This window comes from Salvelinus alpinus, chromosome 18, assembly GCF_045679555.1.
Source record: "Salvelinus alpinus chromosome 18, SLU_Salpinus.1, whole genome shotgun sequence".
In the NCBI taxonomy this organism is placed as follows: domain Eukaryota; kingdom Metazoa; phylum Chordata; class Actinopteri; order Salmoniformes; family Salmonidae; genus Salvelinus; species Salvelinus alpinus.
This window is the reverse complement of record NC_092103.1, coordinates 39,457,761-39,472,881: the sequence shown is the minus strand read 5'-3', so window position 1 is coordinate 39,472,881 and position 15,121 is coordinate 39,457,761. Positions and strand designations below refer to the sequence as shown.

The window sequence follows — 15,121 nt, the reverse complement described above, 5'->3', positions numbered from 1 at the left end:
GATAGTCCCGCTCGACACTTGTTACATGCAGTGAGGATGATCTCTCTATAACTGTGCGTGCGTGTGTGTGTGTCAAAGGTGAAAGACAGACTGAGTTACATACTTTGTTGTGTGAGGTCCTCCTCATGGCTAGGGACGTCTGTAGTCCAAGAGTAGACCCTCCAAGGTCAATGAGAAAGGTGAACCTGCCGAAGTCACTAAATTAACTGAGTAGTGGTAATTTAAACACAAGCATTATACTAACTAGATTAGATTAAGTCAAACTGACTTAATTAATTTTATACTGAATGTTATGAGGGGGTTATGGTATGTTGATTCTGTCATATCTCTATCCAATGTACTGGTTGTTCTTGGTTCCAGTGGGAGGCACTATTAGTGCATAATTGGAGCTGGAGCTGGGTGGTGCTGGAGCTGGGTGGTGCTGGAGCTGGGTGGTGCTGGAGCTGGGTGGTGCTGGAGCTGGGTGGTGCTGGAGCTGGGTGGTGCTGGAGCTGGGTGGTGCTGGAGCTGGGTGGTGCTGGAGCTGGGTGGAGCTGGAGATGTTGTTAGATTAGTGAAAAGCATGAGCTTGCACACATCCCAATAAGTTAGTAGAGGTGCTGACTAACGGAGAGTTAGCTGTAGGCTATAAAAACAGTTGCACACTTTATATCAGGGATGGGCGACTTTGATGGGGGTGGGGACCACAAAAAATCTGAATTCATCATGAGGGGCCGTAGTTGCTCGCAGGTCTGCATACCAACACATGCATTCAACCATGATTATTAAGTTTAGATAGCTGGTCGGTAAAATAACTTAACAATCTAAAAACATGTTAGGCGACATGGCTTAATTGAGTGACTATCAGTAACTGACATAACAAGAGAAATACTTGGGATTCACATTTTGAAATTGCACGTTGTGTATTCTACTATTCTAACTTGCAACAGTAAGTTGAGACCTCGACTGAGTTTCCCCCAAAATAAATATACAGTGCATTCGGAAAGTATTCTGACCCCTTCCCTTTTTCCACATTTTGTTACGTTACAGCCCTATTCTAAAATGTATTAAATATTATTTTTTCCTCATCAATCTACACACAGTACACCATAATGACAAAGCGAAAAAAGGTATTTAGAAATTGACAAATGTATTTAAAACAGAAATACATTATTTACATAAGTATTCAGACCCTTTGCTATGATAATCAAAATTGAGCTCAGGTGCATCTTGTTTCCATTGATCATCCATGAGATGTTTCTACAACTTGATTGGAGTCCACCTGTGGTAAATTTAATTGATTGGACATGATTTGGAAAGGCACACACCTGTCTATATAAGGTACCAAAGTTGACAGTGCATGTCAGAGCAAAAACCAAGCCATGAGGTCGAAGGAATTGTCCGTAGAGGTCCGAGACAGGATTGTGTTGAGGCACATGTATGGGGAAGGGTATAAAAACATGTCTGCAGCATTGAAGGTCCCCAAGAACACAGTGGCCTCCTCCATTCTTATATGGAAGAAGTTTGGAACTGCCAAACAAGGGAGAAGGGTCTTGGTCAGGGAGGTGACCAAGAACCCAATGGTCACTCTGACAGAGCTCTAGAATTCTTCTGTGGAGCTGGGAGAACCTTCCAGAAGGACAACCATCTCTGCAGCACTCCACCAATCAGGCATTTATGGTAGAGTGGCCAGACGGAAGCCACACCTCAATAAAAGGCACATGACAGCACGCTTGGAGTTTTCCAAATCGCAACTAAAGACTCTGACCATGAGAAACAAGATTTTCTGGTCTGATGAAACCAAGATTGAACTCTTTGGCCTGAATACCTGGAGTTATTGGTGGAAACCTGGTGGAAACCTGGTGGCGGCATCATGCTGTGGGGATGTTTTTAAGCTGCAGGGACTGGGAGACTAGTCAGGATCGAGGGAAATATGAATGGAGCAAAGTACAGAGAGATCCTTGATGCAAACCTGCTCCAGAGCGCTCAGGACCTCAGACTGGGGCGACGGTTCACCTTTCAACAGGACAATGACGCTCAGCACACAGCCAAGACAATGCAGGAGTGGCTTCGAGACAAGTTTCTGAATGTCCTTGAGTGGCCCAGCCAGAGCCCGGACTTGAACCCAATCGAACACATGACGTTCAGTCAATCCAGAAAATTTCATGAACTTTTCAAGTTTCTTTAAGTGCAGTCGCAAAAACCATCCAGCGCTACGATCAAACTGGCAAATGAGGACCGCCACAGGAAAGAAAGACCCAGAGTTACCTCTGCTGCAGAGGATAAGTTCATTAGAGTTACCAGCCTCAGAAATTGTAGCCCAAATAAATGCTTCGGAGTTCAAGTAACAGACACATCTCAACATCAACTGTTCAGAGGAGACTGCGTGAATCAGGCCTTCATGGTTGAATTGCTACAAAGAAACCACGACTAAAGGACACCAATAAGAAGAAGAGACTTGCTTGGGCCAAGAAACACGAGCAATGGACATTAGACCGGTGGGAATCTGTCCTTTGGTCTGAGGAGTCCAAATTTGACATTTTTGGTTCTAACTGCCGTGTCTTTGTGATACGCAGAGTAGGTCAACGGATGATTTCCGCATTTGTAGTTCCCACCGTGAAGCATGGAGGAGGAGGTGTGATGGTGCTTTGCTGGTGACACTGTCTGTGATTTTTTTTAGAATTCAAGGCACACTTAACCAACATTGTTACCACAATATTCTGCAGCGATACTCCATCCCATCTGGTTTGCACTTAGTCCCACTATCATTTGTTTTTCAACAAGACAATGACCCAACACACCTCCAGGCTGTGTAAGGGCAATTTGACCAAGAAGGAGAGTGATGGAGTACTGCATTAGATGACCTGGCCTCCATAATCACCCGACCTCAACCCAATTGAGATGGTTTGTGATGAATTGGACCCCAGTGTGAGGGAAAAGCAGCCAACGAGAGCTCAGCATATGTGGGAACTCCTTCAAGACTGTTGGAAAAGCATTCCAGGTGAAGCTGGTTGAGAAAATTCCAAGTGCAAAGCTGTCATCAAGGCAAAGGGTGGCTACTTTGAAGAATCTAAATTATATTTTGATTTGTTTAACACTTTTTGGGTCACTGCATGATTCTATGTGTTAATTCATAGTTTTGATGTCCTCACTATTATTATACAATGTAGAAAATAGTAAAAATAAAGAAAAACCCTTGCATGAGTGTCCAAACTTTTGTTTGTGTGTGTGTACAGTTGAAGTAGGAAGTTTACATACACCTTAGCCAAATACATTTAAACTCAGTTTTTCACAATTCCTGACATTTAATCCTCGTAAAAATTCCCTGTTTTAGGTCAGTTGGGATCACCACTTTATTTTAAGAATGTGAAATGTCAGAATAATAGTAGAGAGAATGATTTATTTCAGCTTTTATTTCTTTCATCACATTCCCAGTGGGTCAGAAGTTTACATACACTCAATTAGTATTTTGTAGCATTGCCTTTAAATTGTTTAAACTTGGGTCAAACGTTTAGGGTAGCCTTCCACAAGCTTCCCACAATAAGTTGGGTGAATTTTGGCCCATTCCTCCTGACAGTGCTGGTGTAACTGAGTCAGGTTTGTAGGCCTCCTTGCTCGCACACGCATTTTCAGTTCTGCCCAAACATTTTCTGTAGGATTGAGGTCAGGGCTTTGTGATGGCCGCTCCAATACCTTGACTTTGTTGTCCTTAAGCCATTTTGCCACAACTTTGGAAGTATGCTTGGGGTCATTGTCCATTTGGAAGACCCATTTGCGACCAAGCTTTAACTTCCTGACTGATGTCTTGAGATGTTGCTTCAATATATCCACATAATTTTCCTCCCTCATGATGCCATCTGTTTTGTGAAGTGCACCAGTCCCTCCTGCAGCAAGGCACCCCCACAACATGATGCTGCTACCCCGTGCTTCACGGTTGGGATGGTGTTCTTTGGCTTGCAAGCCTCCCCCTTTTTCTTCCAAACATAACAATGGTCATTATGGCCAAACAAAACAAAAATGGAACTATCAGACCAGAGGACATTTCTCCAAAAAGTACGATATTTGTCCCCATGTGCAGTTGCAAACCGTAGTCTGGTTTTTTTATGGCGGTTTTGGAGCAGTGGCTTCTTCCTTTCTGAGAGGACTTTCAGGTTATGTCGATATAGGACTTGTTTTACTGTGGAAATAGATACTTTTGTACCTGTCCTCCAGCATCGTCACAAGGTCCTTTGCTGTTGTTCTGGGATTGATTTGCACTTTTCGCACCAAAGTACGTTAATCTCTAGGAGACAGAACACGTCTCCTTCCTGAGCGGTATGAGGCACTGAGTTTGAAGGTAGGCCTTGAAATACATCCACAGGTACACCTCCAATTGACTAAAATTATGTCAATTAGCCTATCAGAAGCTTCTAAAGCCATGACATCATTTTCTGGAATTTTCCAAGCTGTTTAAAGGCACAGTCAACTTAGTGTATGTAAACTTCTGACCCACTGGAATTGTGATACAGTGAGTTATAAGTGAAATAATCTGTCTGTAAACAATTGTTGGGAAAATGACTTGTGTCATGCACAAAGTAGATGTCCTAACCGACTTGCCAAAACTGTAGTTTGTTAACAAGAAATTTGTGGAGTGGTTGAAAAACGAGGTTTAATGACTCCAACCTAAGTGTATGTAAACTTCCGACTTCAACTGTGTGTGTGTTTGTTTGTGTATATTATATTATATATATTTTTTTATCCGAGGTCCTTCAAAAGTGCCAAGAGCGGCTCTATATGTAATTAAAAATGACAATTTTTAAAAATCTTTTATTTATTTAACCTTTATTTAAGTAGGCATGTCAGTTAAGAACAAATTCTTATTCACAATGACGGCCTACCTCGGCCGAACCCGGACTCCCAATCACGGCCGGATGTGATACAGCCTGGATTCAAACCAGGGTCTGTAGTCACGCCTCTAACACAAGATGCAGTTCCTTAGACCACAGCGCCACATGTAAACTCCCATTAGTTGGGTAAAACACCAACGTTTCGGCATCACTTGGTGGTGTTAGAGATGGCAACACTCACATTTGTGATGCATGGAGAAAACCTTGAGGTTTATCTTTTTTTTTAAATCATTGTGTCCTCTGCTGTCTGTGTGATGGTCAGAAACATGTTTTATGTTGTCTTGTGTTTAGTCTCAACCTTTTTCAAGGAAGAGAGTTGCACTGCTGAAGTCAATAACATTATTTGCCGGTTGCTCTCTGCTTTATGTATGTGTCTTCTTTGGAAGTCTGTGTGTCTTGCGCGCGCTTTCCTGAAAGAACATATGCTGCTGTCCGTTGGAGTGTGTCGGGGGGCAGCCGGCACGTGCCGGCTCAGAAACGGGCAGCTGGTGTGTGTGTGTGTGCATGGGAAGGGGGTCTCCATCACCCCCATCACCCGAGACAGCAGATCCTGCCTGACTGATGATTGGAGTCAATTGGAGTTAGTGAGTGAATGACTGATTATGTGAGTGGGCAGGGCAGAACCAGCTAGACAGACAGAGAAGGCAGTGTTCACTATTCAGTGTTGAGTGCAGATGGTGTCGGAGGAAGTCTTGAGGAGCCAGCCGCACTGACAGAAAGTCATCATGATGGGTGAGTCTGTGTCCTCTCTCCTCCGGAGATGGAGAACAACATCCACTCTGATAAGCACTGTGGGTGAAGGGGATTTTAAGAAAGACCATTTTCTAAAAAAAAATGTTTGTTGCGTAATTAGTTCTGTCCTTTCCGTTTAAAAAAATTATAAAAAATGTTTTTCAGACAATGGTGAAGATTGGAGATAAATTGTAATTAGGAGGGTTGGATAGAAAGTGGTGCATGTAGGAGAGGACCAGTTGATTGAGCTTTTGGATGAATGTGTGGTCCAGAAAGTCTGTAGCACTACCTCTTAACCAGACTGGCACTAAAAAAAACATTTTCTTTAGTATTGCAAGTGCAGATGGATGGTAGAGGGTGATCACTTTATATATATATATATATATAAATAAACCTACATGACCCTATATATATATATATATATATAGGGTCATGTAGGTTTATTTAATTGGCCATGGGTAACTCTGGTGTTGGATACACGTTGTGCATGGTCTGGACAAATGGTATAAACAAATTAATACATGATTTAAATCCATAAGTTCTATTTGTCAATTAGCTTTTCATGGTTTTCTAAATGTTTCTTTCACACAATCTTACTTATAAACTGGAATAGGTGTATATTTGATGAGTTTGAGTAGAATAGAGAATGGAAAATGTGCCTTGCATTATGATGGTCTGTTAGTGAGAGCTCTCTGTACTCATTGTGGTAGAGATTTGATGACGACAGATAGATAGCCAATGTAGCTATTGCCTAGATGTCTTTTTCCTAGGTTTCTGTGCTCAATCATACTCACTGACTTTTGTCCATTCGTTTTTCAATTTCTCTATAAAATGCGACAATGGTATAGTTTTCCACAACAGAGTTTGTTTAGCGTGGTCTCAACCGGTGTTCCTTTTCATGGTTTATTGTTTTATCAGTTGCTGTTTCTTTCTACTGGTTTTGTATCCATTGCCAAGCCCCATGGGGAATGAGAAGATGTCGGTGTGAGGTAGAAGGGATATAAACTGGAGATCTTGAGGGGCTCAATCCATTGGAACAGGAGAATAGATGAACGACAAAGGATAGAGGGATCATCGGGCCTCGGAAATTGAGGTGGAAAACTCTCATGGCAGTTCATTTTGACCTCTTTTGTTGTCCCTCGCTCCCTTTTTACCCTTTTCAACGTTCTCTCTCAAGTGAAGGCTAACTGTGTACCCCTATTGGCTGTCTTTCAATGCTGTGTGTCCTCGCTGTATTTTTATAGTTTCCCCACCCCTTACTGTACTGTAGAATATAACACCCGGAGTAGCAAAATAGATATTCGTTATTTTCTTGGTTTGTGGAAGTACATAAGCAGGAACACTGAACGTTATATTTTTGGTTCTCATTCATTTCAATTTGTTTCACGTCTCTTTTTACCGCCCCCTGTTTTTTCCCCCAGGTTGTTCACTAGTATTTACAGTTTATCCACACTTTGTTTAGTTTGTACATTTTTACTTCACATTTGTTTCAGTTTGATATGGCCCGTATGTGAATATTGTGTTTTAAAAAAGTATACTATTTGACAGTAGGACATCCAGTTTCTTTTATTTTAAACATTTATTTTCTTGAGTTAAATTGAATCCACACATTGATGAATAGGGCTAACGTTATCCCAGGAATCTGAAACCCATGATTGGATGAACAGGAGCCGTCAACAAATTCTAGATTCTCCACAAAATCTTCCCTCCAGAGTGGACGTCAGCTAAACCTTAATAGCAAAATAGAAGCCCAGTAGGTCATCTTCTCTCAAAGACAATCAAAAGAGATGCATAGCAGAACTAACTGTGTCAGCCTTACTTAATCAGCATCTTTTAGTGTTTCTGTCAGAGAGCCACCACCAAGGGGGAGCGGGGGACGCTTGGCGACATCAGCCCACCAAGGGGGAGCGGGGGACGCTTGGCGACATCAGTCCACCAAGGGGGAGTGGGGGACGCTTGGCGACATCAGTCCACCAAGGGGGGGCGGGGGACGCTTGGCGACATCAGCCCACCAAGGGGGAGCGGGGGACGCTTGGCGACATCAGCCCACCAAGGGGGAGCGGGGGACGCTTGGCGACATCAGCCCACCAAGGGGGAGCGGGGGACGCTTGGCGACATCAGCCCACCAAGGGGGAGCGGGGGACGCTTGGCGACATCAGTCCACCAAGGGGGAGTGGGGGACGCTTGGCGACATCAGTCCACCAAGGGGGGGCGGGGGACGCTTGGCGACATCAGCCCACCAAGGGGGAGCGGGGGACGCTTGGCGACATCAGCCCACCAAGGGGGAGCGGGGGACGCTTGGCGACATCAGCCCACCAAGGGGGAGCGGGGGACGCTTGGCGACATCAGCCCACCAAGGGGGAGCGGGGGACGCTTGGCGACATCAGACCACCGCGGGGGAAGCGTGGTGACATTAGACCAAAAGGGGGAGCGGGGGACGCGTGGCGACATTAGACCAAAAGGGGGAGCGGGGGACGCGTGGCGACATTAGACCAAAAGGGGGAGCGGGGGACGCGTGGCGACATTAGACCAAAAGGAAACTAAACACAACAAAAGGAGGAGGACAAAGGCTCCGGTGTTTCCCTAGAGTGAGGAACAAGAGGATTAGGCAGATGTTTTTTTTGAGGGAGAGAGTTTGTGTGTGTGTGTGTGTGTGTGTGCGCGCTTCCATTCTGATGCGCAAAGGTCCAACTCGGGACCCAGGCGCCCTCTGCTCAGCAGGGTATAAGCCCAAATACAAACAAGGTTTTGGGTGGGGAGGGGGCAGAGGGGGCCCAGAGGGCAAGAAACTTATGAGGGATGGGCTTTTCTTTTCAACAGGGTCTCCCTAGACAGCACTCAGTTAACCCTGCTACCCAGGTGGGGGAGGGCCATGGCTGTGTGTCTCTGTGGGGGTTTGGCGCGTGTGTGTGTGAGAGAGATTCTTTGACAGAGATTTGTGTGAGTGATGGGCGTGTGTCGGAGTAAAGAGAAAGGAGGGAGGTAGAGAGCCTGTTGCAGAACATAATGTATGTGATGATGAAGCAGGATGGCTAATAGTGTGACCACAGACACACACACACTGACCTATTTGATTCGCACAACATAAGACTTATAAGTTTACTTGTCTGCTTTGTAGTGACCATTTCTTGTATTGCTCAATTTTATATTGGATATTATAGCCTAAACCTCACTGTAACAATGATAGTATTGCCTTTGTTTTAGTAGGGATCAAAACAATTAAAGTGCAAATATATCTTGGAACAGAATATCTTTAAACAACAAACATTCTAGTGACTGAGATTGTATATTTAATGAAAAGTGCTATAGAATATAATTTTTTTTTACTCCTGTCTCAGAATTTTAAAGCCACTGAATTTGTGTTTCTGCCTAACAGCCTAGCTACTTAGGTTGCTACAAAGCTGAGGAATGGAGCTGGAGGAATGTAACCAAATTCATAGTGTGAAAGTCAAAAGTCCATCTCTCTTCCCAGGCTTCTATGCAGACCACGGTCTCCATGCTGAACCAAGCGATGGGATGGGTGGTAAGTGAAAGACTCCTTATTTCACGAGAATATATTCAGCACAGAGATCCAATCTGTTGTGTGTGTGTGTGTGTGTGTGTGTGTGTGTACCATGCTTCTACTTGTTAAATTGTAATTTAACACACAGATTCAATTTTAATTACAACCTGAGTATAATGGTTCACTGTGGTAAATGACATTTTGTCTGGTGAGGGATTGGAGTTGCAGTAGTCTAACTGGCACCATCTGGTGTTGAGTCCTAATTGTAGTTTCTGGTTACCTGTGTTGGGGGAAAAACTCAAGTGATTACAAGACATAAAAAAAAGATTTTCAACCCATACAACATCTTTTCAACCTATTTTTTCAAAGTCTTTTGCTCATAGGGATACTTTTTAAAACTCCCTAACCCTTGTTTTGTAATGTAGCACAAACCTTTTCCTCAGATAGATGGTGGTATTCCTCTGGTCTCGCTACTATGTCAATTTAAGGCAGCCCCCCGCACCTTTCCCGATTCAGAGGGGTTGTGTTCAATGCGGAAGACACATTTCAGTTGAAGGTATTCAGTTGTACAACTGACTAGGTATCCCCCTTCCCTTTCCCTATCTAGTGCCATTCTGTATCGTCATGCAGAACTATAGCTCACAACTGTGTACAAAGTGAATGTGTATCCGCTGAATGTGTATTTGAGTCCTCTGAATCTCTCAAATGCAATACATAATGAGTAGCACAAGGTGATCAAATGTGAAAACAATCTGTATACATTTTTTTACTTTTAAATGAATGATATATTTTCAATGATTAATGGGTATATACATATATATATATATATATACATATATATATACAGTGGGGAGAGCAAGTATTGGATACACTGCCGATTTTGCAGGTTTTCCTACTTACAAAGCATGTAGAGGTCTGTAATTTCTATCATAGGTACACTTCAACTGTTAGAGACGGAATCTAAAACAAAAATCCAGAAAATCACATTGTATGATTTTTAAGTAATTAATTTGCATTTTATTGCATGACATAAGTATTTGATACATCAGAAAAGCAGAACTTAATATTTGGTACAGAAACCTTTGTTTGCAATTACAGAGATCATACGTTTCCTGTAGTTCTTGACCAGGTTTGCATACACTGCAGCAGGGATTTTGGCCCACTCCTCCATACAGACCTTCTCCAGATCCTTCAGGTTTCGGGGCTGTCGCTGGGCAATACGGACTTTCAGCTCCCTCCAAAGATTTTCTATTGGGTTCAGGTCTAGAGACTGGCTAGGCCACTCCAGGACCTTGAGATGCTTCTTACGGAGCCACTCCTTAGTTGCCCTGGCTGTGTGTTTCGGGTCGTTGTCATGCTGGAAGACCCAGCCACGACCCATCTTCAATGCTCTTACTGAGGGAAGGAGGTTGTTGGCCAAGATCTCGCGATACATGGCCCCATCCATCCTCCCCTCAATACGGTGCAGTCGTCCTGTCCCCTTTGCAGAAAAGCATCCCCAAAGAATGATGTTTCCACCTCCATGCTTCACGGTTGGGATGGTGTTCTTGGGGTTGTACTCATCCTTCTTCTTCCTCCAAACACGGCGAGTGGAGTTTAGACCAAAAAGCTCTATTTTTGTCTCATACCACATGACCTTCTCCCATTCCTCCTCTGGATCATCCAGATGGTCATTGGCAAACTTCAGACGGGCCTGGACATGCGCTGGCTTGAGCAGGGGGACCTTGCGTGTGCTGCAGGATTTTAATCCATGACGGCGTAGTGTGTTACTAATGGTTTTCTTTGAGACTGTGGTCCCAGCTTTCTTCAGGTCATTGACCAGGTCCTGCCGTGTAGTTCTGGGCTGATCCCTCACCTTCCTCATGATCATTGATGCCCCACGAAGTGAGATCTTGCATGGAGCCCCAGACCGAGGGTGATTGACCGTCATCTTGAACTTCTTCCATTTTCTAATAATTGCGCCAACAGTTGTTGCCTTCTCACCAAGCTGCTTGCCTATTGTCCTGTAGCCCATCCCAGTCTTGTGCAGGTCTACAATTTTATCCCTGATGTCCTTACACAGCTCTCTGGTCTTGGCCATTGTGGAGAGGTTGGAGTCTGTTTGATTGAGTGTGTGGACAGGTGTCTTTTATACATGTAACGAGTTCAAACAGGTGCAGTTAATACAGGTAATGAGTGGAGAACAGGAGGGCTTCTTAAAGAAAAACTAACAGGTCTGTGAGAGCTGGAATTCTTACTGGTTGGTAGGTGATCAAATACTTATGTCATGCAATAAAATGCTAATTAATTACTTAAAAATCCTACAATGTGATTTTCCGTCTCTCGCAGTTGAAGTGTACCTATGATAAAGATTACAGACCTCTACGTGCTTTGTAAGTAGTAAAACCTGCAAAATCGGCAGTGTATCAAATACTTGTTGTGCCCACTGTATATATATCTTCTAAATGCCTCATGAGGTAAGTTCATCATTCGTACTCTCTCAGAACCCCAAGTATGCACTGTATGAATGAATTAATGCAATTTTATTTTCGTGTCAAATCTCCAATTAGCAACCCATTCCTTATGGGATTAATTGACACATAAATAAACATTACAATAATTCACTGCATAATGCGTTCTCTGCATTGTAACTGTAATTGTAAACACATGTTGTAAAATCTTAAAACATTGTTTAAACGACAATTTGTATATAATGGATGGTCAGTCTTTGCATCCGTAGCTCTGTCTATGAATGGTTCATTTTCTCCAGCCCCATCCCTCAGCTGTTTACCAAAATAGTGGCAGGGTGCCTCTTTTTTATTGTAGTTATCTTGTCCCTTTAAGAATGCACCCTCAAGTACTCCTGTGTTTGTGTGAACCGCCTGCCCTTCTGTAACCTTTATTGATTTTCTCTGCAGTGGTTCTATTCTATTGATGTTTAAAACCCCAATGTGCAGGGGTACGAGGTAGTTGAGGTTTCTCCATGGAAGGGGATGGAGGTTACTCAGCAAGAGCTTTTTTCAAGCTTTGTTCATGCCTTTAGGTAAAAACCTGCTTGACCATTTAGCTAAAATGGAGATTGTGAGGTATCAAAGATTTTAAAATCAAATTCACCATTAACTACTACGGTACAGTGCCTTCAGAAAGTATTCATACCCCTTGACTTACTCTACATTTTGTTGTTACAGCCTCAAAATTGATTAAATAGTTTTTCCCCACCCATCTACACACAATACCGAATAATGACAATCTGAAAATATGTTTTGTAATTTTGAAATGTATTGAAAATTAAATACAGAAATATCTAATTTACTTAAGAATTCACACCACTTTGCTATGACTCTCCAAATTGAGCTCGGGTGCATCCAATTTCCTTCGATCATCCTTGAGATGTCACTACAACTTGATTGGAGTCCACTTGTGGCCAATTCAATTGTTTGGACATGATTTAGAAAGAAACACACCTGTCTATATAAAGGTCCCACAGTTGACAGTGCATGTAAGTGCAGAAACTATCCCATGAATTCCAAAGAACTGTCCGTAGATCTCTGAGATAGAATTGTGATGAGGCATATGTCTGGGGAAGGGTATAAAACAATTTCTAGAGTGTTGAAAGTTTCCAAGAGTACAGTGGTCTCCATTATTGGGAAATGGAGAAAAAAACTGGAACTACCCAGACTGCCCTGCCCAAAGCTGGCTGTCTGACCAAACAGAAACCGAGCAAGAACGACCTTGGTCAGGGAGGTGACCAAGAACCCAATGACCACTCTGACAAAATGACAGAGTTCCTTGGCTGAGATGGGAGAACCAGCCAGAAGGACAACAGTCTCTACACCACTTCACCAATCTGGGCTTCGTGGGAGAGTGGCCAGACGGAAGCCACTCCTGAGAAAAAGGCACATGACCGCACGCCTGGAGTTTGCAAAAAGGCAGGTGGAAGACTGAGCGCATAAGGCAAAAGGTTCTGGGGAATGATGAGACAAAAATGTAACTCTTTGGCCTGAATGCCAAGCACTATGTCTGGAGAAAACCAGGCACAGCTCATCACCCATCTAACACTATCCCTACCGTGAAGCATGGTGGCAGCATCATGCTATGAGGATGCTTTTCAGCAGCAGGGCCTGGGAGACTGGTAAGGATAGAGGGAACAATGAATGGAGCCAAATACAGGCAAATCCTTGATGAGAACATGCTTCAGAGTGCAAATGACCTTAGACTGGGGTGAAGATTTACACTACCGTTCAAAAGTTTTGGGTCACTTAGAAATGTCCTTGATTTTGAAAGAAAAGCCAGATAAAATTGTCTATTAAAATAACATCAGAAATACAGTGTAGACATTGTTAATGTTGTAAATGACTATTGTAGCTGGAAAAGGCAGATTTTTACTTTAAAAAAAATGGAATATCTACATAGGCATACAGAGGCCCATTATCAGCAACCATCACTCCTGTGTTTTGGGTTTCAGAAGAAAGTTGTTTCTGGCCATTTTGAGCCTGTAATCGAACACACAAATGCTGATGCTCCAGATACTCAACTTGTCTAAAGAAGGCCAGTTTTATTGCTTCTTTAATCAGAACACCAGTTTTCGCTGTGCTAACATAATTGCAAAAGGGTTTTCTAATGATCAATTAACCTTTTAAAATGATTCACTTGGATTAGCTAACACAACATGCCATTGGAACACATGAGTGATGGTTGCTGATAATGGGCCTCTGTACGCCTATATAGATATTAAATAAAAAATCTGCAGTTTCAAGCTACAATAGTCATTTACAACATTCACATTCTCTACACTGTATTTCTAATCAATTTGATGTTATTTTAATGGACCAAAAATTTGCTTTTCTTTCAAAAACAACATTTCTAAGTGACCCCAAACTTTTGAACAGGAGTGTACATTCCACAGGACAATGACACAAAGCATACAGCTAAAGCCACGCAGGAATGGCTTGAGAACAAGAATATGAAAGTCCTTGAATGGCCCAGCCAAAGCCCAGACTTAAATAATCCCATTGAAAATCTGTGGAAAGACTTGAAGATTGCTGCTACATCTAACTTAAAAGAGCTTGTGAAAATCTGCAAGGAAGAATAGGAAAAAATCCCCAAATCCAGATGTGCAAAGTTGATAGACATACCCAAGACGACTCAAAACTGTAATCACCTCCATATGTGCTTCTACAAAGTATTGACTCTGGGGTCTTAATGCTTATGTAAATTAGATATTTATGTTTTATTTTCAATACATTTGCAAACAGTTCTATAAACATGTTTTCACTTTGTCATTATGGGGTATTGTGTGTAGATGGGTGAGATTTTTCTAAATTCACTTTGAACTCAGACTGTATCACAACAAAATGTGTAAGTCAAGGGGTATGGATACTTTCTGACGGCACTGTATTCTAGTTAAAGCCCTCCATAACAATTTAACTTTTTTAATTAGAGTAAATCAATTTACATTGTCAGAATGTTCTAAACTTATAGCAGCTATAAAATGAGAATTTGAGCGTGAGTTGAAAACATCAAAACAACGTTTCCCAACGTACTCAGGTAGTTTTGGTGTGGTAAATTGTTGTAACACTTTCTGAAAGGACTTTACATGTTAGTGTGTAGTTGTAGGCCTTGTTGTAGGCCTCTACTGTTGGCACTTTCCTAGATCATCTATCAATATGGATTTAATTCAACTCCCGAGTGGTGCAGCGGTCTAAGGCACAACATCTCAGTACTAGAGGCGTCATTACAGACCCTGTTTTGATCCCAGGCTGTAGCACATCCGTCCATGATCGGGAGTCCAATAGGGCGGCGCACAATTGGCCCAGCGTTTTCCGGGTTAGGGGAGGGTTTGGCCAGGGGTAAGCTTTCATTGTAAAATATGAATTTGCTCTTAACTGACTTGCCTAGTTAAATAAAGGTCAAAAACGGTTTAATCACTCTTGTAGAATTCACATGTGTTTGGAGACTGACTGAGATCACCACTAGGGGGAGGCACACCACTGCAGGAGTCAAAGAATGAAAGCTGCACTTACATGGGCATGCCCAGTACAGG

General features: G+C 42.7%; 1 protein-coding gene across 3 annotated transcripts in view; it reads left to right on the top strand.

Moving 5' to 3' along the window:
• Nucleotides 1–15,121, top strand: part of LOC139544574 (nuclear receptor subfamily 6 group A member 1-A-like) — a 181,930-nt gene that overhangs the window by 31,749 nt on the left and 135,060 nt on the right. For all 3 annotated transcript variants that reach the window (XM_071351869.1, XM_071351867.1, XM_071351870.1), the window contains exon 2: nucleotides 9,070–9,120. In XM_071351869.1, coding sequence (XP_071207970.1) covers nucleotides 9,070–9,120 — 51 coding nt within the window. The remainder of the gene's footprint in view (nucleotides 1–9,069; nucleotides 9,121–15,121) is intronic.